This window comes from Balaenoptera musculus, chromosome 4 (genome assembly GCF_009873245.2).
Source record: "Balaenoptera musculus isolate JJ_BM4_2016_0621 chromosome 4, mBalMus1.pri.v3, whole genome shotgun sequence".
NCBI lineage: Eukaryota > Metazoa > Chordata > Mammalia > Artiodactyla > Balaenopteridae > Balaenoptera > Balaenoptera musculus.
Window position 1 is genome coordinate 51,574,437 of NC_045788.1, and position 26,772 is coordinate 51,601,208.

General features: G+C 32.7%; 1 protein-coding gene across 4 annotated transcripts in view; it reads left to right on the forward strand.

Annotated features, from left to right (window-relative positions):
- NLGN1 (neuroligin 1) overlaps nt 1–26,772 on the forward strand; it is an 875,473-nt gene that overhangs the window by 366,045 nt on the left and 482,656 nt on the right. For 2 of the 4 annotated variants that reach the window (XM_036851595.1, XM_036851596.1), the window contains 2 exons: nt 15,906–15,965; nt 23,045–23,197. In XM_036851595.1, the coding sequence (XP_036707490.1) occupies nt 15,906–15,965; nt 23,045–23,197 (213 nt within the window). The remainder of the gene's footprint in view (nt 1–15,905; nt 15,966–23,044; nt 23,198–26,772) is intronic. The other 2 variants (XM_036851598.1, XM_036851597.1) reach the window with 1 other exon arrangement.

Genomic DNA, 26,772 nt, shown 5'->3' on the forward strand with positions numbered 1-26,772 from the left:
ATTCATGGGCAAATTTTTGAAACACATCTCTTGCTTGAAGTCAACTACATATTTTTTATTGCTTTAAATTTTAATACAGCTGTTTTGAGCTTTCTATATTAAACTAAAAATTCTGTGATATTTGTGACATGGCTGTTTAACTAAATGTGAAGTATTTCACAAAATCAAATGTGATTTCCATATATTTGAAAAATGTGCTTTCTGTTTTCATTGTAAAAATACTGGAGACTAAATATAAAAGTGTTTATATTTATATGAGTAAGATATTTTTTTTTTCTTCAAAGGCAATCTTGACTGCCAGTAGCAAAATATAAGTTATTAAATATGTTGTCTTTGATAAATATTTTTATTCTGAACTATCTTACAGAAAGTAGCTTGATTCGAGGCATTTTAATGGCTTAAAGGGAAGAATGAAAATGAGAGGAAGGAGAAATCAATAAAGCATGGGGCCTCTTATCCTATATTGATTCTTATAATCCAGTAACCATTAAATACTTGAGAGATAAGCCTCTTTTAAAATGCCATGTTTATATTTTGAAGATCAAATACATTAATTTTGCTCATGGGTTTCCCAAAATACAGTTCATGCACAAGATAGAATGCAAGCTTTCAGTGGTCATGCTTCCTATTACAGATATTCTTTTTTTTTTAATTTAATTTAATTTATTTTTTTATGCAGCAGGTCCTTATTAGTCATCAATTTTATACACATCAGTGTATACATGTCAATCCCAATTGCCCAATTCATCGCACCACCACCCCCCCCCCCCACCGCTTTCCCCCCTCGGTGTCCATACGTTTGTTCTCTACATCTATTACAGATATTCTTAAGCTGAGTGTCTTAAAGGCACATTGTGAGTGGGGTTACCCTCAAGCAATCGCTTCTTACAGTGAGATTTCACCTTTTAAACAATGCTACACATTATAAAAATAAAGCTAGAACATCCAAGTTGGTAATAGAATTAACAAAAATATTTTAATATTCAAATAATTTAAAAGCATAATTTCATCCAGAAGATCATTCTTAACCTTTCCGCAAAAATTTTTGGCATCTTAACTGGATAAAGTATGAGAATGCTAGCTTGTCCCAAACCTGTCAACTCACTTCTTGATGAGTATTATTGCAATGGAATAAAGAATTGCTATGACATTTTGCTTTTAAATTTTCTGTATTTTTTTCCCTAATGCTACAAACTCAGACCTGACATTTTACCAAAATAAAAAAGTATTTTTTAATCCTTATTTGCTGGTAATCATTTTCAAATCTATAATGACTAAATAGTAAATGGGTAATGGTTTTATTAAATACATTTGGAACCTTTACTTTTATAAAGACACCATAAAATACCTATTTTTTCTCGTGCAGTTGTTCTAGTATCAATCTAGTTTTTTAATGTTTCATTTACTGTGTTTTATTAATAATTATTAATATTTAGTGTGTCCTTAAAATGTTCCACAGACTGGTCTAAGAGCTCCACATATATTACTACCTTTAATGTATGAGCTTGGTGTTATTTCTATTCCCAATTAACAGATGGTTAAATCAAGGGCCAGAGTTATCAAGTAACTTGCCTAAAGTCTGATAACAGGTAGGATAGTGCAACCAGGATTCAACAACAGGAAATCTGATTCCAGAACTTGTGTTATTAATAGGCATGTAATAGGAGGCAAGGGGATTTTAATTTTTAAAAAATTGTTTTAAGTATATATGGACTTTCTTCTTTAAGATAATACAAATACCCTTCTTTTGAACATGTGATGCAGTCAGTTCTTTGTGTCATAGCCATGACCTTTGTAACTGGTAGTCCCCACTATTTCCACTTCACTTAATTCCAGTAATACAAAGCTCCCACGTTACATGTGAAAAGTCTTTCACAATATGTTCGGAAACATCATCTTATTTGATTCTACAGTAATCTCCTGAGATGGTTAGAAGGCAGTGTCTTTTCCTTTTTACAGCTAAAGAAAGGGAGGCTTAGAGACGTGTAGTAACTTGAACAATATCACACAGATTATCACCTAGTTAAGTGGCAGAGTTCAACCTAGAACCCAGGCCTTTTGTTACTAATTTGCGCTCTTTCACTACAGAACCTGGCAGCTGTCATTTTGAGATGAGCCATCTCATGCCGCTAAGGCCTCTGGGTACTTACTGTGAGTGCAATTGCCTTACAGCTTCACCATCTGGGCCCTAGTGTGCCTGTGGGATCCATACCGCTGGGACGAAGTAACAGACTCAGGTTCAAATGTGATGTTCACATTTAAATAGATCATGCTTCCTGCCTTCTTCCAGGCTGCCTTGCTTGCATGAAGCTAATTTCCTGCTTACTTAGCGTCTCTGTTAGGGACAAGACATCTATGAGACCCATTCCTTCTACAGAGCACGGTACTCACATACGTCTTTATTGTTTTAATCCTGTGTATACAACCTTGTTTCTCTTTCCTCATACCATAGAAGAGTTACTCAGCACATCTTATCTTCCACTTTCCCACATTTGTAATTGATTCATTTACTGTTTTCTTCATCATTTTAATGCACCTAATGCCATGTAATAAATGTGCAGCAGAGTTTACTCTGAGTGGGTGGGGAGTCTCAGATATATATATATATATGTGTCTCCCAATGAGACACTCTTGGATTTTGATTACTATTCTATTGATCTCCCTGAAAGCAATGACATTTTTGACATTTATGACATTTTTGTGATATTCCGCAGGGGCACAGAATAATCCTGATGGTATGAATTCCATAACAATACAGATCTGGCTCCACATCCTGGCTCCCTATTTATTAGAAAAAAAGATATTGGACAAATTTGTCATTTTTCTAAGCCCTAGGCTCCCCTTCCAACTCACCTGTAAATGGAATAATAATAATCCTGGGATTTGGAATAGTTGTGAGGAGTCAGTGAGATAATCCCTGTGGAGTAGTTACTATAGTATGTTTTCTTAAACAAGTTTATTCATCTCTATTTCCCAAATTATTAAATGAAGATAATAGCACCTACTTCATTACAATAGCTAACATTTTGATTGACCATTTCCATTGCATCAAGTAAGCAATTTGGTATATTGACTAATTTAGTTCTTATTGCAACTCCATAGGTAGTAACATTATTAATATTCTTATTTTACAAACCAAGAAATGGAGAAATAGAGAAATTAAGATCACAGAGCTTTTAAGTAGCAGAGGCAGGATTTGAAACCCGGTAGCATAATTCTAGAACCTCTACTTTTAATCAGTGTGCTGTATTGCTTGGCTTAGCCTAACTATTAAAATTATATGAAATTCAGTTATGTGTTAGACACAAGATAAACACTCAGTTGATGACTCATCCAGAAATCTATTTCTGCCAGATGGGCATTGTCAAAATATGGAGCTATGTGTAGCTAATAGGGAAATTGTTCTTGGGTGAAGAAGTACTTTAACATAATCTTTCTGGATTCTGTTCTGTTCTGTTCCATGGGCATTGTCCAAATTTACATTTGAAGAAACAGTAATACAGAGGGTAAGAACATTACAAAAGTCACATAACTAGTAGATGGCTGAGTAGGGATGACCTAATTCTAAGTCTCTTTTCTTTAGTACATGATATGATAGGAGGTATATGTGTGAGTGTGTGTGTGTGTATGTGTGTGTATGTGCATATTAAGAATTTGGTTTGAGGCATGGATAGGAGAGAAGTGAAAGACAGACAAAAATTTAACCAAACTTCTCTATGTTAAGCCCTTTCCTAGCCATTTATAATTATTACAACAATATTTTTAGGGAGGTTAGCATTGTGCTACTAAGAATCTATGAAATTAAGAAAACATGTCCAAACATGAATGAGTCAGGATCCAAACATATATATATATATATGTAGGTTTGGATATATATATATATATCTCCAACCCCATTACAACATAGTCACAATATCAAGAAGTATTAATATATATTTTAGGGAATACATTTTAGAGTCATAGACTTCTGGGTTTGGAAATGTCTTTGAGATTAATCCAGAGGTAATATTAAAAATATAAATTGTCTAGTTAGAAAGAATATCAGCCTAGCAATGTGGCTAGGTGCTAGGAGCGCCCTGCTATGCCAGGCATGAACCCTTTAGTTTCTTAAACCTGCCGCAGTGAGGACATCTGGGGAAGGGGCTAAAGCCAAAGCATCTTAGGTCCTAGAGTACAGGGTCCTGGGCAAAAGTAATTTGCTAATCTGTACAAGCATTTCACTATTTCATTGGCCTATATGGCCATACCTTAGCCCTAGCTATTCTTGTTCTTCTTTTAAGTCAAGTTGACTTTAATTTGTCCACACTTAAATTATTCCATAAACAGTTCAGTTTAATAATATGCACTACTGGGAAACTGTTCCTCTTAACTTGTATTACTTATTTGGTTTAAACCCTATGATCTTTGTCCTTCCTAATCTGTTGGCTTGTTTTTGATATTCTTCTGGTTTTCCATTTAAAGGCATTTCTATGACTTCTAAATAAAATGCTGATTAGGGGAATACTAATGGCTTTATAGTTGCTGTATAATTATGGTAGGTCTATTGGTTTGTGGTTTATTTAAAAGAGATCTATATACTACATCAAATACTTCCACGCCCAGTTTTTCCATTTCTCTGCTTGTCTTTTATTGCCATGTGACTTATTGTAAAGGAGCTAACTAGATAAAAAACTTGAGATCTAGACCTAGCTCTACTTTTGACTAGCTTTGGGGCTAGGCAAAGTCATTTCACACTCTTATTTTCTTCAGGACCTGTGAAGTGAGAGGGTTTGATAGTCACTCAGCAGGGTCCCTTCCAGCTCTAGTGTCTGCCCTATGAATCTGGTCATGTATGATCACTGGATTCAAAAGTGTTTCTGTAGTATCTAGTGTAAGCTTTACATTTACTGTATCAGGCGAGAAGGAGCACAGAATTGTGTCCCCAGCAGATTCCAACTTGCATGGTAAGAGAGAGACAACCTATGTGGAAAGGAGTGCATGGAGTAGAAAGAGGATAAAACTGCTTCACTGAGGACCACAGATGTTTAACAAGGACGGGCATGTGTGAGACTGGAAACTCAAGAAGTCATCTCAGAAACACACACTCACCACTAGCCTGGCTTCCTCAGGACTTTAGCATTCGAGGGCTTGCCTTCACTGGCTTATTTCTCAGTGAGACCCACTTGGATAATAGGAACTTAATAACTGGAACTTAATAATTACTTGTTCAATTTATTTATCTCACTTATGGAGATAGAATGTAGTAAGGTCGAGGAATTAAGGTATTTTCACAATCAGGCCTTGCTGAGGAGTATAGAAATACCTCTAGTTCATATCCTGAAGACAGCAGTTGAGGCTGAAACACACAGTAGTACTCCTTTTTTTCGGTGTAAAAATTTTTACACATTACTCTAGAGGAGATACCCATGATTACCCATCTCTTTTCCTCCTCTCTGAGTTGATTATAATTAGAACTTTAATGAATTAACTCTATGGTATAAAACACACAAGGTATGAGTGTGAGAGCTCTTTTCTGTGCAACAGTGACAAGACTCACAATGGAAAAAGAAGTATTCTATTTTTATTGTTTGTTTGTTTTTTCCTCACATATGATTTTTGGTAAGAACATTTAAGTTCTGCTCTCTTAGCATATTTCAATTATACAGTACCGTGTTATCAACTATAGCTATAGTCACCATGTTATACCTTAGATCCTCAGACCTTATCCATCTTATAACTGAAAGTTTTTACCCTTTTACCAACCACTCTCTATTTTCCCCACTCCCCAGACCCTACCACTTATTTTTTTACTGTTTCTATGAGTTTGACTTTCTTTTTTTTTTTAAATTCCACATATCAATTGATACCATGCAGTATTTGTCTATTTGTCTTTCTTTGTCTGGTTTGCTTCACTTAGCATAATGCCCTCCAGGTTCATCCATGTTACTGCATATGAGAGGATTTCCTTCTTTTCTAAGGCTGAATAATATTTTATTGTGTATGTATATGCTACATTTTCTTTATCCATTCATCTGTCCATGGACACTTAGGTTGTTTCCACACTTTAGCTATTGTGGATAATGCTGCTATAAATATGGAAGTACAGATATCTCTTTGAGGTAATAATTTCATTTCCTTTGGGTATATACTTAGACGTGGGATTGCTAAATCATATGGTACTTCAATCTTTAACTTCTTGAGAAACCTCCATACTGTTTCTATATTGGCTGTACCAGTTTACATTGCCACCGACAGTGTACAGGTGTTCCCTTTTCTCCACATCCTCTCTAGCATTTGTTATCTCTTGTCTTTTTGATAAGAGACATCCTAAGAGATGTGAGATGATATCTAATTGTGGTTTTGATTTACATTTACCTGATGATTAGTGATGCTGAGCACCTTTTCATGTACCTGTTTATCATTTGGAGGTCTTCTTTGGAAAAATATATATTCAGGTCCTGAATTTTTAAATTGTGTTTTTTCCTACAGAGTCGAACATGTTCCTTATGCATTTTAAGGTATTAACCCCCTATTGGATATGTAGTTTGCAAATGTTTTCTCCTGTTCCATAGGTTGCCTTTTGATTTTGTTGATGGTTTCCTTTTCTGTGCAGAGCTTTTCAGTTTGATGTGGTCCTACTTGTTTATTTTTGCTTTTGTCGTGTTGCTTTTGGTATCAAATTCAGAACATCATCGTTAAGACCAATGTTAAGGAGCTCACCCTCTAGGTTTTCTTCTAGGAGTTTTAATGTTTTATCTTCAAGTCTTTAATGCATTATGAGTTGTTTTGTGTATGGTGTAAGACGGGGTTCTGTTTCAGTCTTTTGCATGTGGCTGTCCAGTTTTCCCAACACCATTTATTAAAGAAACTATCATTTCCCCATTTTATATTCTTGGCTCCTTTTTTGAAAATTAATTGAACATATATGCATGGGTTTATTGACCATACTGTTTTGATTTCTATAGCTCTGTAATATAGTTTGTAATCAGGATGTGTGATGCCTCTAGCTTTGTTCTTCTTTCTCAAAATTGCTTGGGCTATTTGGAAACTTGTGGGTTCCTTACAAATTTTAGGATTATTTGTTCTATTTCTGTGAAGAATGTCACCAGAATTTTGATAAGGATTGCACTGAATCTGTAGATCCCTTTGGGTAGTATGGACATTTTAACAATATTAATTCTTTCAACTTATGAACATGGAATATCTTTCCATTTATTTGTGTCCTCTTCAGTTTCTTTCATCAGTGTCTTATAATTTTCAGTGTACAAATATTTTGCCTCCTTGGTTAAATCTATTCCTAAGAATTTTAATCTTTTTGATGGCATTACATGTGGGATTGTTTTCATAAATTCTCTTTCTGATATTTCATTGTTATACAAACACAGCTGATTTTTGTATATTGATTTTGTATCCTGCAACTTTACTGAAATAGTTTATTAGTTTTGTTTTTTTTTTGTGGAATCTTTAAAAATTTCTATATATAATATCAGATCATCTGCAAATAGAGACAATTTTGCTACTTCCTGTCTGATGGATACATTTCATTTCTTCTTCTTGCCTAATTGTTTTGGATAGGACTTCCAGTACTATGTTGAGAAAAAGTGGTGGAAGTGAGCCTCCTTTTCTGGTTTCTGATCTTAGAGGAAAAGCTTTCAGCATTTCACCATTGAATATGATTTCAGCTTTACATTTGTCTGTCGTATATGACCCTTATTAAGTTGAGATAGCTTCCCTCTATACAGAGTTTGTTGAAAGTGTTTTTTGTTTTTTTTTTATGAAAAGATGTTGAATTTTTCCAAATACTTTTCCTAATCTATTGCAACGATCCTTGATTTTTATCCTTCATTTTATTAATGTGGTGTTTTCACATTGATTTACAAGTGTTGAACTGTCCTTGCATCCCTGGAATAAATCCCATTCAATCATGGCATATGATTCCATTAATGTATTTGAATGATAATGTATTTGTAATGAATTTGGTTTGCTAACATTTTCTTTAGGATTTTTGCTTCTGTGTTCATCAGGGATATTGCCTGTAATTTTCTTTTCTTGTAGTGTGTTTGTCTGGCTTTCATATCAGAGTAATGCTGGCCTTGTAATATGAATCTTTTTTTTTTAATTAATTAATTAATTTTATTTTATGGCTGTGTTGGGTCTTCGTTTCTGTGAGAGGGCTTTCTCTAGTTGTGGCAAGCGGGGGCCATTCTTCATCGCAGTGCGCGGGCCTCTCACTATCGCAGCCTCTCTTGTTGCAGAGCATGTCATATGAATCTTGAAGCACTCCCTCATCTTCTATTTTTTGGAAGAGTTTACAAAGAATTGGTATTAGCTCTTCTTTAAATGTTTGTTAGAATTCAGATATGACATATTTTGTATATTTTCAGTGGAATGAAAAGATAAAATCTGGAAAGAGTAAAGAGGGTCTTATGGTTCAGTCTGGGGCATTTAGTCTAAGATAATACAGAATAAGGAGATAGTAAAGGTTTTTAAACAGAGTAGTGAAACAATGAAAGTGGTGTTTAATGAACACTAATCTGAACTGCATTTTAAAAAATATTTTACATGATTTGTTTCCATTTTGAATTTTAAAAAATCTTATTTTTGCTCATGAATTTCTAAAACATCAAAATGAGTGCTAAACTATATTTAGTTTTCATCTGTCTTTATAGCTATTTTAAAACTCACAGTACAAGATTGTTGTATATACTTTTGCATTCCCATTCCCTTGGAGTGCTTTCAGTTTTCGTCTTAGAAGGAGTTGAATGTGTGTACATTTTAGCTGATGATTATTAAATCCTTTTCTCTTTGGATTCACCACTATTATAATCTACTACTTCAAAAACTTATAGCATACAAAATGGCTTGAGAGACAGTCTAGAGTCTGGATGATCGTGGAAGCAACTACAAGACTACTGTAATAATGCAGGCATATGGTAACTGTGGCCACAGACCAGGCTAAAAATAGACAGTTTTGGGAGAGGGTGACAAGAACAAAATTTCTCTTGGAAAATTTATGAAATCTGGCTAAGGCAAAAGGGAGGAAGAGGGAATGGTTCAAGATTATTTCCACATTTATAGCTTAGAAACAGAGGGAAGGGTTATACCTATGAAAGCAGAACCTGTGTTGGGAGGTAAAACTGGTTTTGAGGTAGACATGCTGGGCATCCCTGTTATACTGAGATGGGAGTGAGATATCCAAGCAGAAATAGCTTGTGGACTGTATTTTTCTATGAATATAAGAATAGTTAGATATGTTAATTCTCTTTAGGTTAATTCTTTGGCAAAATAGATCTAAATATGTGCTTAATAGAAAACTTTAAAATATTTATAAAATCTCAGATATGCTGGAGTCTTAGATTTTACATTTTGGTGACATTCATTTTATTTGCAAACAGAAATAGAATAAGACATTGTAGCCTCTTTTTCCTGATCTAATTTCTTCTAATAAAACTATTCTCATCTGATAAAAATATAATGCAAAACCTCTGTATGCAATATCCTCTGCCATATTTCTTCGAATGACTTTGCCTCTTTCTAATTTTCTGTTTAAGATTCAGATAGGGCAGAGTTTATCAGTCTGTGCTTAAACTTTTAAATGGCTTCCTATTGCTTTTAGGATTAAGACAAAAATCCCCAGGCTAGAGGAGCTGCATGCTCTGAATGATGCCTGTCTATCTCTTCATTCTCACCATGCACTACTCTCTCTTCTACTCCCCATATGGCAGCCACACTGACCTTCAGGCTCCCTCTCATTTTAAGCCTTTGCACACGTCATTGTTTTCTGTCTGGCATCTTCTTCACACCCTACTTACCCATCTGCAGCCTCTTTTTCTGCTTAGTACTCACTTATCCTTCACTCTTCAGGCTACATTGCACTCATTCAATGAAGACTGCCTGGGCTCAACCAGGTCCCCTTGTATAACCTCTGGTAACATCAAGACTTAATATCCTTAACACAATTTGTATGTGTTTATGTGTGTGATTATTTGTTTAGTGTATCTTTCTCCAACAAAATTAATTTTCATGAGGGCAAGTGTCTTGCTTTTTTTGCCCACTGTATCCTAAGGACCTAGCATAATATGCATTTGTTGAATGACTGGATGACTGAATACTGACAGCCGTGACAGGGAGGTTGGACTATTGATGCTATCTCAATCTTCCAGCCTTGTTGAGATAGTGCTGAGCATCTGGTGGCACTTATGTCCTCACCATACTCCAGGTACATCTCTGGATAATATGTGGAAAGCCAGGGCAGTGGAGAGTGTATCTTCACAAAGTACTGAAGGGTTTATATAGCATACAGCCATGCTGCTCCAGATGGGAAGGGAACATTATTCTGACATTCTTCAAGCTATAAAAATACTGCATCTACATTTTTTAAAAAATCAAACAAATATAAAAAATAATGAGCATGTGCAAATTTGGTGATGCTCAGATTAGAGATTAACCTATTTTACTTACTTTTTATCTAGCTAAAAAAATTTTCCCCAGATCCTATAATTTTTATTTTAGACAGGATTGCTTTTGACTTCAAAGTGTTGTAATCAAGGTAATTTTATGAAGAAAAAACTTGTTTTTCATATAAATATAAATAAAGTCTTCTTAGTATACTGGACCAAAAAGATTTTTCTTCCCCTCTTTCTGGATTTTAACATCAGATTCTGTTTTTCCCAAGAGTCATGTTTTCTACTGTGTTCTTCCTCTAAAGAACTGTCCGAGGGAATATGTTTTGTGTTCCTACTGGCATTTTCTTCCAACACAAAGATAAATGTAAAGCATGCCTGCTGCTTTCATACCCTTGGACGCCAGTTTCCATAGCATGTGTACATATGAACCACTAGCCTAAATAGTCAGCTCACCTAAAAGATACTCAAAAGTCACGAATGACATACTAGTGCCACCAAAATTCACACAGGTACGGATTCTTTGAAAACTATCAATTGTTCCAAAGTTTACTTCCAATATCTCATCACAGCTGTTTGCATTACATTTTAATTTTATCATAATGTAGATTTATGACATTATTCAAAGATGTTGTCTTTCTAATTGAAAAATTTTCAGGAAAGAAAGTTATTTTCCAGCCATGATTTTTTGATATATGTTCGTACAATTGATAGTTTAAGAAGGGTGATAACTTTAAGTAATACAGTAGTATCAAATTAATTATTATTCCAAATCAGTTTCTTTCACACATTTCTCCACTCTTAAGAGGTATGTATTGCAGTTATATAAAATCAACTAAATTTCAATGGGTAAAATTTAATACCTTTGCAATGACACCAATTGTTGTGATATTTGATTTCTTAAAGTCATTGTATTTTAATGTTTATCAGTTTGGAAAAAATTCAGATACAGTAATATACTGCTATTTTTATTTAAAATGGATCGAATTCTGGTATTGCCCTCCATATGTTCTTCAGACATAGTTAGATTTTTACATCCATGACCTTAGTTTTATAAATAAATTTGTCCTAAGAACATCCCTGAAAAGATTTAGCCTGCTTCCAGTTGCTCCAGAACAACAATGGTAACATCCTTAAAATTTCCCATTCTGTGGAAACTGCCTTAGGAATCCTTTAGAGTCAATTTACCTGTTGGGTAAAGAGGGCGGGGAAAGAGTATAGCAGTGTCATTAGCCAGGGCTCGCCATCTATCACAGTGGGACTCACTGGAGCCTGGAGCTCTCAATAATCCTAAAAATTTCAAAGACATATTCTCTTAAGAAGGACACATGTTCTCATGGACAGCTTTCTAAGTCAGGAGCTAATGATACCCTCAACCTACTTGCCTTTTTTTGCAGATATGTGTGACACAAAGTATGGAAAATTTCTGCTGAATTGAACCTGTAATGAAGGAATTTATAATCAGTTCTAATGTATTTGAGACCTAAAGTATATTAGACTTTCATCAAAGGGAATGATAAAAAGCAGCATTAGTGTGGGTGGATAGTAATTATTTTGAAGCTCATAATTATTCTCCAGTTAACTACAGAGAAATGCTGATATTTTTATTCCTTTTTGAAAAAATAAAAAGCACTATGGTCAGATTCTGAAATGTAAGAATGCATCATACATCTTTTGTAAAGGCTGATAACTTTGAATTATACTTATGTTAATGGCAAAGGAACTATTTTAGATTTAAGTGAGTTAAAAGTTCATGGTTAGGAGTCCCTTTACCTTTCGTAGTCCTGTTGTTTCACCACTGAATCTATTTATTGCCCGTAAGAGATATAAAATATAGTATTTACTCTCACTCCCTTTCAAAAAGACATGAGGTCCACTTTCTTATTAACTCTAATAAAAGCTATGTGTGAGTTCCTCAAGGAGGACAGACCCTATAGTGTTTCAAGATAGGATAAATCACTTCTACACTCAGGTTTTAGAGGACTCATTTGCTTTATATTTTGGTGATTTAAGATACCCATTTAAACTGCTGGTATTGAAGATGCACTATCTGTAGTTTAAAAGAAGCATAAGCTGTGGTTGGAATGTTGATAATGATTGTTATTTATTATGACGGATAAATGTTTTACCCTTTAGGGAAATCATGTTGATCAACTTGCAGGAATACATACATAGTCTCTAAATAGTGGTTGCCTAATTTTCATAAGAAAATTAATGACAATTACCTCTTACGATATTTTATTTCTACTTAAAATTTTTTAACATCAGTAATTATATCAACAGTAATAGATTAAAAGAAAAGAAAAATGAGCCAGAGTTGCTAATATCCTAGAAAGAAGGGAGATCAAGACAATGGTTTTCTTTCCAGCCTGGGAATAATGAATCTTGAGATCATATAGGGATGTTTCTGTAATCCACAAACATATGTTTACTCTACTGAGGCTTCCTCAGGGAAACCAATGTTGAGTTAGTTTCCCAATTTGCAACCCAAAACCTCTCAGATATTTATTCTCAGTTCCTTTAGGCACACGAGATAAAGGAAATCTGCTTTCTTTCTTTTTATAATCTTTTTTTTTTTGGTGGGAAAACAGTTATCAGTCCTCTTTTTCCCAGGTAACCTTCAAAAAATCAGATGTGTAAAAAATTCTTGATGTTAAGAAAACCCAGCTATGCTTGACTCACTAAAATACTGCTGGAACCGATAATGTGGGAACAATTTAATATCATCCAATAATAAGGTTTTAAATCAAACCTATAGTATTCAATAAATAAAATTCTTTAGCTGGGAGAGTGACTTAATCCTTCCCAAGGGTAATGATGCCCTCATCTATTCATGATGCTGAAACAATATCTGTAATCTGTTTCTAACCCTTCTGATTTGCTACTGTAAAGGATGTTCTATATAGTGTATGTATGTAATCATTATCCCACATCACTTAGAGGCATGCAGCTTTCTGAATAGGGAAGGTGATAATAAATAATGTAGCAAAAGGCTGGTTCAACCATTCCCTTCACAGAAAAATTCTCTTATATACAGTATCATTTCCATGGTTTATCTACTAATGCAGACCCAGAGTCAAATAGCAACTGAGAACTATGTTCCCCATGCAAACAACTGGGAGATCATATGTTAATAAAGATTCTTTTACTGTCCCATCTCATGTAGACCAAGGGCTAACAATTCTGTATGTGTGCAAAGTATGTAAAACTATTGGCTCTTGTCTGTAGAACCTGAATGATTTACCAAAGAAGGGAGTTATGTAAATTGCCTTGGCTACCCTAGGAGGAGAAAGAAAGATAATCATCCAAGAGAGATAACTTATAAAGCCCCACACTTAATTTAATTGTGATAGGTTTACATTTGTCTCCAAAAATTATTGAACTAACAATTCAGCAAAGAAAAACTTGAGCTCACATTAACGGTTTCCTAATATAGCCAAGAGTCAAAGAAATTAAGTAATTTAACTAAAATTGGAAAACAGGTGTGGTTTTGGCAGCAATAAATAACTACCACTTAATCTGTGTCGTTAACTAGTAAATAAAACCATAATTTTTATATAGTATCCTTGAAAACAAAAATGCAAGAAAATATTTTTGTTGAGGTTTGAACATTTACTCCTTTAGGTAATTACAGAAAAATTAAAAATTTTCTAAGTCTAATATTTTACATGATATTTAAAAATTGGAAATATTTCAAATATAGTTCTGATACAGCAATTTTTAAATTTAAATTAAATTTTTTTAAATTTTTCAACAATGCAGCAACATTGTTGCATGAACATCAAATAATACTGAGGATACTTTCTGCATTTAAACAGGGTCATATTCAAGACATGTAGATTTCTGTGAACTTGCAACTGAGTGCTAATTATAAACTATCGCTTTCATCTAGGTTTTTTCTTAATGGAATGATTGCTTGCAGGACTGTGAAATATATCATTTAACTTACTGTGTACAGTTCCTCTGTCTGTATTTGGAATGGCCTTGAAACTATGACCTTACAATCAAGTAGTCAATGGGTCCCTTCAGTTACATCATCAATTTCTCCATTTCCAATCTTTAGATCTTTGCCAGTTATTACTATTTTTCAAGGCTGTCTCTCTGAGCTGATGAAACTCACCTATATCTCATTTTTTCCTTCTGTTTTCTGGGATGGTGTTCTTTAATTCTTTGAAGACTGTGATATTAGGTGTAGTTTTGAATTACAAACATAATGCATAGTAATCGCTGAAAAGACTTAGAAATCTTTCTCAAAATGTTTAACAATCCTTCCCTATGAAGTGTGCTTAGAGTTAATGCCTGCTTCTTTACTATTTATATTATTGAAATCAATGTATGACTTTCAGCCCTCTTTTTTTCTTCCTTTTTCTATAATTATTATTTTATGCATGACAAAATTCTCTTGCTTACCGTTATGTGGTTGTCTGTCTTTTGAGTGTTATGTGTTTGTAATGATTGCTTTTTGCATGAGGATTATGAAATGCCATACAAATTAAATGGTTGTGGAAACAAAAAGAAATGTAGGGCTTCACCTGCTTTTTTGTGCGCTGAATATGTCAATCATGTGACACTTAAAATTACTTTCATATGGCCTGTGACTTCCCCTTTGGTGTGCACCTTTATTCTTAGCAAATTAGTGTGGTTAAGAATAATAAAACATTTCTTAAACATTCACAGTATTTTAATACAATTATTATCCTAAAATATGATCCCATTATAAATAACTCTACTGGGCATGGAATTGTACTAGGGCATAATTCCATTATATTTCTAAATTGATTATGAAATATAAACCCTGACTCTGTAACTACCTTAATTGCTAAACACCAACTTCTACAGTGGTACCTTTGCTCTACCAAGTGATGAGATTATTTATTCATACATTTGTGCAAGTTGAAATTTCTTAAATCCACGGTTAATATTTAATCAAAACACATGGGGAAATATTTGTATAATGACAAGTAATTTTAAAAAGTCACAGTTTTGAAAAATGTATGTTATGAAAATGTGTAAAACCTAAGTGTTAATGCTTTTACAAAAAATACAGAAGAAAAAAGAAAAAAGAAACCTAAAATTTTTCGTATCTCTGTTTTCCCTAATGCTATTATACTGTCCCAAATTAAAGAATGAGTTTGGCCTACTTTCTTTATTGTTGTCTCCGATTCAAATTAGAAAAGACACTGAATAAATTAAGTTCTTTCATCTAATAAAACTGTTTACTTTTTTTGTATACAGTGGGTATTTAAAAAAAAATCATTTCCTTTGCTTGTGACTTGAGTTTCAAACCATAACGTATTTTTTATGCTGGATATATTCACAAACCAAATCTTCTGTGAGATATTTTAGGGAAAGGGTTTTTTTTCTTAAAAGAGGTAATCAACTTTGATGTAACCACTTTCCCACTCTTTTTTGGAAATATCCTTGAGAATTTTGGTATTTACATTTATTTTTTCCCCTCAGTCTTGTTTATTCTTGAATTGTCTTTTTTTTTTTTTCCCTCCGTTTCTCCGTTCTCAATCCTAGGTCCCCTTACAAAGAAACAGACAGATGATTTAGGTGATAATGACGGTGCTGAAGATGAAGGTATTTTTTTCCACCAAATCTATTTGCATGACAAGGGCCTCAATCACTTTTTCCACCCCTTTCTATTTTTTTACTTCTTGTCTTTTTTGAAGAGTTGTTTTTAATTCCCGTTTTTGATGTGTTTTGTCTTCTTGCTTGTTGTTACATATAAATACACATTTTTAATTTTTTAAAAAATGAGTGTTAAGTTTTGCTTTTGATGCCAACCATTACAACCTTTTAAAAAGGGGGCATTTTTTTGTTTTCTTGAACTGACTTTTGATATGTTTCATCCCACGTTTTGACTGAAACTTGTCCATGTTCTCTGAACTAACAGTCTCTCCCCCGTAGTCTCTCTGTACCCATTTTGCATGTTTTCTAATCTATGTAAATATTTTACCCAATATCAAAATGTTTCATTTTTACATTTGATATTTGTTGAAAAAAACCCACACCCAGTAAAATGAAGGACAAGCTAAAGGCTGATATAAAGTGTTTCTTGAGTAATATAATTTAGATGAAAAAAATACTGTTTTCTGTTGATGTGCTTAAATATCACATAAATAAATGAAATCGTATAGATATGAAGGGTATTACACCTATTTAGATAACTGTAATAAACATTATGCAACCACTTAAATACTCTGAGAAGATTAGATGGATATCCCTTAATTTCAAAGGCACGTAATTTTGAGATTGGCAAATGAAAATATTCTGAATTTCAAATTGTTGCCAACTATAAGTAATAATGTTTCTCCTACTGTACTAATAACACAATTCTTTTCTCCTTCCAACTTTCTTATGACATACAATTCTGACATACTCTGTAAATGTAAGTACTCACTAGATTGATTTGACATTTCTCATTCCATTGTGTACCTTTACCTGGTATTAAATGGAGTGTCTAGAGAGGACCATTGATTCTTTCAGTTCATTTTGGCTCCAATTAGTTTGTTTTTTTTTTAATACCATCCTAGTTATGATTCTTATAGAGATAATTAATGTAATCTCAGGCTTAAAAATAATTCCCAGAACCCTAGAAATTAAATCTCATAAAGATATTAATAATATGGTAAGAAAGATTTTCCAAAATAAAATAATCCACAAGCAGGTCAGCAGACATGCTAGTTCCATGAGGTACAACTATGAATGAATGCATCCTTAACTGTTTTCATTAAGATATACATATTTAATAAACTACTTCATAGTAGAAAATTAAATTATAGAAGCAAAGTATTAAAAGGTTAAAAATTATATTGAATGTTAATATTTTTATAACATTTAAGAATTCTTTCGATTAAATGAAATTTATGACATTTGATTAAAAATTCATTTATCATGAACACCACCAGTGGATTAAAGATTAAATACAATGCAGTCATTAATATTTGAAATAAATCATTATAGCTGCACACGATTGACATTTTGAATGCTAAATAGCTAAAAATAGACTTATAATATCAAAATGCAATTTGTGATTTTTTTTAACGTTGTTGGAAATCTGAAGTATTAAAACATCAAAGACATTTATTCACTTTGAGGACATGGGTTATTGTTCCCAGTGCTCTCCCTATGAAGAGTGCTTCCACTTGGGGGCTTTGAGATTTGTTGAACCCACTGAAAATCCTTAACTCTTGGACATTTGTTATCTAAATAATACCTAAGACTTCCTAAATTCTTAGTGTGTACTCACAAGGTTAGTATACATCATTTTCTTGTTTTAAAAATATTTTGATTGCTGATTTAATATGCTTTTTTTTTTTTTGGTAAAACAGCATCAAGTGAGATATTTACATGTTTACAGATGATACCTCTGAGCGACCACAGTGAGCTAAGCCCTATAAATGTGACTATATCTCAGAGACCTATTTTGAAGCACATGTAACATTTTTAAATAGCCATTAAAAATATCCTAAACCCCTACTTAAATTGGCAGGTAGTATTTAGGTTACGTACTAAGCCAGTCGTCATAAGAGTTATCAAATCAATAAATATATTTAAATGCTCAAAAGTGTAGAGTCAAAGCAGTTCGATTCAAGTTCTGTCTATTCCTCTGTGTTATTTGGGTAATTGTTTAGAAGACAAGAAGGATAAATTCAAATACCCTCCAGATAAAAACCTTCATAGAAAAGTCTGAACATCTTCTGTTGAATTTGTTTGAAAATTATTCTGTTGATGTGAGGGTGAATGAAAACCAAGGCCGATTTTCACATTTAATTTGTTTCAAATCAGCATTATTGATTTGAAATCAGCATTATTGATTATTCAAATCAGCATTGAATCAGCATTATTAGATAAAGCAACAAATTTAAACTACTTGATAAACTACTCCTTTTACTTCAGTCAGAAGTCTAGTTATCTGGTCATTTATATGGAATTGTCCATTATGTCCTGATAGCCCAACTCTTTTACTTGATTTCTAGGTTTCTGTCTCAAGACTGTATTCAGAGGCTACCTGAGACATTGACTGGGGCGTGCCCCTCATTCACTTAAACTCATCCAAATCTTCTCAGTGCAGCACTGTTATTTACTTCTAATTCTCATTTGTGTTTTTGCCATTATTTTTTACCACTTTTAGGCCAAACACAACTGTGTCAAATTTTAATAATAATCATAAGAGCTGCATATTTTATTGGCTTTTTCCATAGTTTCAAAAAGACTAATATGAAGTGATTAAAAATGGGTCAAAGCAAAATCCTAGATTTCTACCAATTTATTTTGGGAATTTAAGAGATATTTAATTCTTTAAACTGTGCTGGGAATACCTTAATTTTTCAATATTCAAATGCAACTTTCTATCCTACATAGAGCTTTTTAAAAGTTGCTCTCGTAGCTTTTTGTATGTTTTTTAACTAAAAATTGTACTTTTGATCATAAGTCCAGTTTAACAAATGCAGATTCATCCAACACTTCTATATTCTTTTGCTGGTCCTGAATAATAGCTGAGGTTCATCAAATGAGTAGGGGGCAAAAAAAATCTTGAAATATCTTTAAATGTGTCAGGGAAAGATTTAACTGAGGCAATACCCCACAATTTTAAAACTGTTAAATGCTCCAAAACTCAAAATTACGGGCAAGTAAAAACTTCATGAGTCCTTTAAGGAAAGAGAAAGCAGTAAACATGTTTAAGGAGTTGTGTGACTAATAATTATTCACTAGGACTATTTTTTTTGAATTTTTAAATTTTATTTTATTTTTTTTTATACAGCAGGTTCTTGTTAGTTATCCATTTTATACATAGTAGTGTATACATGTCAATCCCAATCTCCCAATTCATCCCACCACCACCACCCCCCGCCACTTTCCCCCCTTGATGTCCATACGTTTGTTCTCTACATCTGTGTCTCCATTTCTGCCCTGAAAACTGGTTCATCTGTACCATTTTTCTAGGTTCCGCATATATGCGTCAATACACGATATTCGTTTTTCTCTCTCTGACCCACCCCACCCTGCGTGACAGTCTCCAGATCCACCACTTCTCTACAAATGACCCAATCGCATTCCTTTCCATGGCCGAGTAATATTCCATTGTATATATATACCACATTCCCCCCCATCCATTCATCTGTCGATGGGCATCTAGGTTGCCCCCGTGACCTGGCCACTGTAAATAGTGCTGCAATGAACATTGGGGCACATGAATTCACTAGGACTATTAAAGGGAATTATGACTTCAAACATTGGTTGTCAGGCAAAATAAATATGGTTCATAAATCCACATTAACTGCTCTAGAGCTGTTGGCACTTGCTACATTGGCTTAAATTTTTGGTTTATCAGAAAGATAAAATAGTTACTAAAATTAAAAATCAAGATGTCTACTCAGATTCCAGTTTATTATTTTTTAACTTGAAAATCTTAAATACTTTCTTACCATAAAAATTTTAGAAGAAAAATAATCATCAGTGTAGTATTTCTCTCTTATCTTCCCACTTTTTTCAGAGACCTAGATGCTTAGCAAAGCTTTAAAACATTGCAAATAACAGAAAATATAAACATGCTTTAGGAATATTTGTAGTTTTACTAAACCTGAACTAGTGTTTTAGTCTTTGGGTATTCTTTTGATTTTAGTAAGGTCAGTAGCAGCTAGTTTAGGCAAAGTCAGATATCTCAGGTAAAATCTACTTTATTTCTAAGGGAAAATATGAGACAAGGTTTAGAGGGACAACATGGCTCTAATAAATTCATTATAAGCTACTACATCTAATATATTTGAACTAAGACATAGTGGCCACTCCAAATTTTATTATTAAAATGATGGCATCAGCAGATAGCATTCAATGGTAGGCTATCTGATATATCAATTTCACTTATAGAGTCTGGTTCTTTTTAAAATCAAAGTAAATAGAGATATAATTTAAACTATTTATATTTATTGTTATATTATTATGTTATTATATTTATCATAGTTAAACAATTTACTATTATATTTACATCAAAAAAGACCTGTAGACTATGAAGAAAAGTAAAGTCTAAGATAGAACTTATGATAAAACACTATCAAAAGTAAAGTCTAAGGTTGACCACTCTGATAAAACATTATCAAATAATTCTAATTGCTCTGTAATATAAATATGGCATTTTCCAAGCTTTATTAGTAATATTGAGTTGTTATGTACAAAAATTGTACCTATTTTGGCAATTAATACACCATATAGCATTAACTTCAGGGTTACTTCAAGCAAAAAGAAATACTGTTCAGAACACAGCATTAGAATTTTATAAAACTTTCTGGAAAAGTTTCTGCTGGACACACTAAGTTCTTAGGCAAAGTTGAAATCATTGAGAAGTTTGGGAAGACAAATTGGAGATTAGAATCAGCCCAAACAATCAGTAATCTTTTCAAGTCTAATTTTCAAAGAAAAATAGAGATATACCACTCAAAATTGCTCCTAGAATCTATTATCGTATTTTCAGTGTTTCCTGACAATGTCCACTTCATTCTGTTATTAGGTATAAAATATGGCAGGTCTTCCCAATGTGTGCCTGTATTGTTTTCCAGGTGAACAGAACGATTCTACCAAGATTTCATTACTGTTCACAGTTGGTGCTTTGTAATTCTATGTAATTTTAATTAAAGAAGAATTCTGAAACAGCCTCCCTCTGTGCTACCTCCAAGCATACAATTAGAAGAGCACAAAGTCTGCTGTGAACAGTCAGTTAATGGCTTCAGTTTAATAATTTATTATTGCTTTTTCAGTGCCAGCCATACTAGAAAAACACTCTAAAACTGTGTGCAGCGAACAGGCATTTAAGGAGGAGAGTTTGACAATTTCAGAAGAATTGTTTTCTCTCTGTAAGCCTAACATCTCCACAAGCCCCCAGATCTTACAAATGAGTGAATATCATTTTCCCTCCCAACGATTTAAGGAGAAAATAAATTTAGTTTTTTTTTCACTAAATGTAGCTGAGTCTAGTGAATGTCAAAGTATCCTCATCTCACCAGTTAAAAAATAAGACACTCTTCTCGAGTACACCCTCGCAGGGAGAGGGGGAGATTATGATAAATTTATACACTGATATTAAATATTAAGTCAAATGTAAAGTAGTCTTTTTTAAAAGTCCTAAATTCTGCAATTAGCTATTTCCCCAACTTGAAAATCTGGACAAACAAGTTGAGCTACAATTCCTGATCTTAAAATGATTTTCATTGAAAGAAATCACTCTATTATTATAGTAGAAAAATCGAAGCATTTACACTAGTCATCTTTTTTACAAGAAATGTAAAGCAGCCTTTAAATTATCACCAGTTTTTTCAATGAGTTTATATATCATGTTAGTCCATTCTGAAAGTTGAAACCTCAATTGTTATGATGTAGGAGATTTGTCTGATAAAAAATGTCAAAAGCAAAGGAACAAAGCCATACTTTTAAATGACACTTTTAATATTGTCATAAAAGAAAGATAATACACTTGATGTAATTTTGTTTCAATTGTGGGCAGAAGAGATCATCGACCATTATATAATAGTAATGTTTTAGGTATGTTTATATTCATAATCATATAGATATATGTACACATATAATACTTCAATCTACATAATAGTTAAAACCATGTTCACCAATATACTGTTTAGCATTTTTATCTCTAGAAATTAGTATATTTTAATACCAATTAAAATTATCCTGTGTTTCCCTTATGTATTATTTCTAGACCCTTGTTGAAAACTTCATAATCGGGGTAAAGTATCTTAGAAAAGCACATACATTTGATTAAAATTTAGAGCTGTAGAAATCACTTTAACATCACCCTAAACTTTGGCATTTTACGCTTGGACTTAGCTGTATTCTGTCTCATGTCTGTATGACAAAATCTTAGAGCCAAAGTGGGGCTAAGAAGAGTAGAATAGTTACAAAAATAGGGTAAAAAATATGTTAGTCTGTTTTCTTCTTCCGAAGGTAAGGGTAATTGGAATGAGCAGATAACCTGGACTGAACTGAAAAATATCATTTAAATGAAAGTCCCCTAAATGCAACAAAGACAGAAATATAGATGTTTGGACTCTATTGCCTAAACATTCATCTGACAGTACTTGAATAGTTAAATGAAACTTCTTGCAACTTCTATAGCACAGTGTTGTAATTATGTTCTCAAATTGGAGCATAAATTATTCCATGTAATTATGATGCATTCAGTACATATCTTTACAGTAATTAAGAAATGGAAAAACAGTGTTTTATTCATAGTAGCAGTGATACCATTGTACTTAGTTTATGGTTCATAAATTCCATATGAGGTCTATAACATTTGTAAAAAGAAGTTTTAAGAATCATTATCATTCTATTATTTCTTTTGATTCTACTGTCACATCAGGAATCAATAAAAAAAAAAGCACTCGAATTCACACCTACTTCCAATTTGTCCAAGTTTTGTAATTCAGTTTATAATATTTAACAAAATTTTGGGTAGAAAACAATGGATATCTATTGCTCTTTTCTGCAATAGATCTTAATATAAGTTGCTTAAGAAACACTTTAACAAAGAAAGGAATTGAAATAACTATGTTAAAATCATTCCCTCTTGTCCCTAAAATGGAAAATGTATTCTCTGCTTCATTATGCGTGTTGAGGATAAGGACAATTGCCAACCATTTGTTTTTCAGATATTCGGGACAGTGGGGGTCCCAAACCAGTGATGGTGTATATCCATGGTGGCTCATATATGGAAGGGACTGGAAATTTATATGATGGGAGTGTCTTGGCAAGTTATGGCAATGTGATCGTCATCACAGTCAACTATCGACTTGGAGTACTTGGTAAGAAATTTCTCTTTTTTTTCCCCCCATCAATCCATGAAATATGTGATAGTTTTGTTTTGAATTGTTTTGTTTTGCTTTGCTTTGTTTCACTCATTGTTCTATGCTTGCTGATTTTGAAGCAAAATTTTTGATATTTTCAATAAATTCTATAAATATTCATAAATTACTTGACAAAAGACAGCTAGGGTTGGTTTTAATATTTAATATAAAAGGTAATGAAATTATTCGCATTGTTATGGAGTGCTCTTCTTAACTTGGCTTTATAGAAATGTGAAAGGCAGCAATGGCAGGGCCTTTCTTAAGAAGAATTAGTCCCTGGGCAGATTTTTCTCTCTTCTACTTGTCTTTTTTACAGTGTTTTAAAATTGCCTGAGGTTTGCCATGAATGTAGAAACAAGTTTTTATTCTCTTCAAGAATATATGTATGGACTAGCTTTGGGGAATGATTACCATTTCTGTGTAGGTTTGTTTGTTTGTTTCTTAAGTTTATCAAATATAATTAGAAATATTTTGTTTAAATGTATTTTGATTGAATTATTTGATTTGCAAAACATGCATTGATTTCATAAAGTGTCAAAGAGTTCAACTCAGTAATGTATATACATGTAAAACAAAATCAAACTAGTGATCTTTAATTTTGAAGAAAAGTATAGAACAATATTATTTAAAATAAATTTTTAAGTACTCTGAAATAGGCATAAACTTGCTATTCTACTTGTATAAGTTTATTTTTTATAGTATTATCACAATTTGGTGAGTAAAATAACTATATCATTTAATAAGACACCTTTATCTGTGGTATTTTAGTTAAAGGTATTTGCTAAGAGTACAATTCATTACAAAAGTTTTTTTTTTTTTTTTTTAATCTTAACTGATCGAAGTCTTGTCCCTGATTATACACTTAAAAGTTATCATTTGTGTTATTTGGGCACAAAAAGATACCTCACTCATTCTTTACTCTGAAATATTTTGAAAAAATAATTTGAATTATATTCTTCTTTATAATAATTGTTAATATAATTTATTTTAGCCATTGAGAATCAGTTTATTTTTCTCTTCAGTGTTAGTTATGATTATTCTAATCCCTTCTGTGTAATCATAATCTGTGTTTCTGCCAATCTCAAAATATAAAAAGGAATGATTTTTGTCAATCAAGTTTGTGTGTCTTGGGGAAGGAGATATGTTAGCAAAGCAAAGTGAGATCTTGATCTTTTTCTAGTTTTCTATTTTGAATTTGGAGTATGGTGGATGATATAATAGATACACTCTGTCAATGTAGATATAAAATATTTCTGTACCATTGTTCAAGTATGCATTAGTTTCCCCATCATGTCTAATCATGCATTGCTTCAGTTATTCTTATAATTTCACTGCATAGGGATGAATGACTTCCCGCCAATGAAAACTCTCTATATTAGAAGATATATAAAGAGATGTTAATAATAATCTTCTTAAATTAATCTTAAATATCAGAGTGTTGTCATTTGTTTCTTAGGTAAGATTTGAATGTGAGTATCTGCACTATCTTTAATGCATTTAACTTTAATCATGGCATTGTTTATAGCTTAGTTGTTTTTAGCAATTATTTTTCTCATATTTTTGTGAATTTCTTAAATTGAAAATCCTGATGCAGTGACTAGTCTTCCAATTGAAAATTTCAAATTAGATGCCAAATTGTGGTAACAGTATTTTTAAGGATATGAACATCCACAAAGTCATATACACTGATTTTATTTAAAAAAAGTCTGTTGGCCACCCCTTATGTTGCCTCACTCTTTTACTTGTTGTACTCACATACAGTAAGATCCCATAAAATAAACTGTGTTATGTTGGTATAAGTTTTGCCCATTTTAAAAAATGTATTCAGAACTGATGAGGACCTGAATTTGATCCAATTTGAATCCTATATTCATGTTCATATCCTATCTTTAAATGCCATACTCTGAATAATTGGATTGCAGGACAAAAGATTAACCAGTTAAAAAATGAAGAACTTGGTCTGTATAATGGCAGGCAGTGTTGGTGTTGATGATAGATGATTTTTCCAATGGTAAATATTTGTTCTGGCTCTACTGCAGTTTAGGATTTAACCTTTAGTTGGCTCCTTTGTTCCTCTTAAAGACGTCGTAAACTAATAATCACCACTAAGAGTCAGCGTCCTTTATAGACCTCCTCTCAACATGATAAAGTACAAAACTTTGTTAGTGAAACATTCTTAGGTGAGTTTTGGGACATTAGTTCTAGAACATATGTATTCTGGTCACTTCCTAAAATATGTGTTGGGCCTTGTGCAAATGTATTTAAATGAATTAATTCATGAAGAATAAGTTATCATAACATTTGTTTCAGCACACTTTGCCTGTGTGGTACACCGCAACCAACTCAACAGCTGATATGCCAGGAGAACTGCAACAATAAAGACTGTAGGGTTTTAGTTGTTGTTGTTAATACTTTGTCTAACAGTAACGAGGTAAGCCAAGGTTTCTTGGGTGTGGGATCCAAAAGTATTGCTGTTTAGTTGGCACTTGGAAGAGTTTTGGACATTAAGTAGAAAATAAGATTTGATCCCATGTCAGAGGAAATTCTAAGCTGTGTTTTAATTTGGATGTTTTGGTGTTAAGGAAATGAATTTTGGGGTCCAATGTACAAATTGGCTAATTATGAGATTTGCTCTCAGCTGATTGCCAGGAAATATCAGGATGTCTGAAACAGATAATATAATTCATTTTGATTTGAATTTGCCATCCCAGAGGAAAAATATTACAAGTTTATTTGTTTTAGCAATAACTAAAAAGGTGATAATGTTTCAGTAAAAAATTTCATACAGCTATCTAGCAGCCAAATTTCCAGTTTAAAGTATTTAATGTTAAAAATATATTTTGTTTATTACAAAGAAGAATTAGCATAGAAGAAAAAAATACCTCCTATGATAGCATTGTTTTGAAGAAGCTAGGAACAGGTTGGAGTTAGTTTCTCAACCAAGACCCTTTTGTGGTTTCCTTTGAAGTGGTAACACGGACTATCAATATCATTGCATTGAAAATGCTATTGGTGGTAAGAAAAACTGCAATAAGATTGAAAAAAAAAAGGCTAGGGGATAGTGGATTCTGCCTGCTAACCTCTCTTCCCCAGTTTCATCTTAGAGTTCTCCATAATCATATCTCATTCAGTCTCACACTTCTTTTAGTAAACATTTAGACTTTCTTTCACTTTTGGTTATATACATTCTTTGTCCTCAGCCAGTTTTAACTCTTTGTCCTTGGTTATCTAATACATGTTATATAAATGTCCTTTAAAATGTATTTAAAATAATTATTAATAGAGTTATTTTTTAATATTCTGGTGTATAGTTAAAATAAAAATAAAAATTATCGTGTTGGAAACAGTGAGAAATACTTTGATTAGGTAGTCTTAAGAGAGGAAAATAGTATTAAATATTTTTATTGTAAATAGGATAAGCATATGTACTTATGGACAAGCGTTGAAAGAGAATATGAAATAAATTCTTCACTATTAAGATGAGGTATTATATAGTAAACGTATTTGAAAATAGAAACTATCCACATATATTT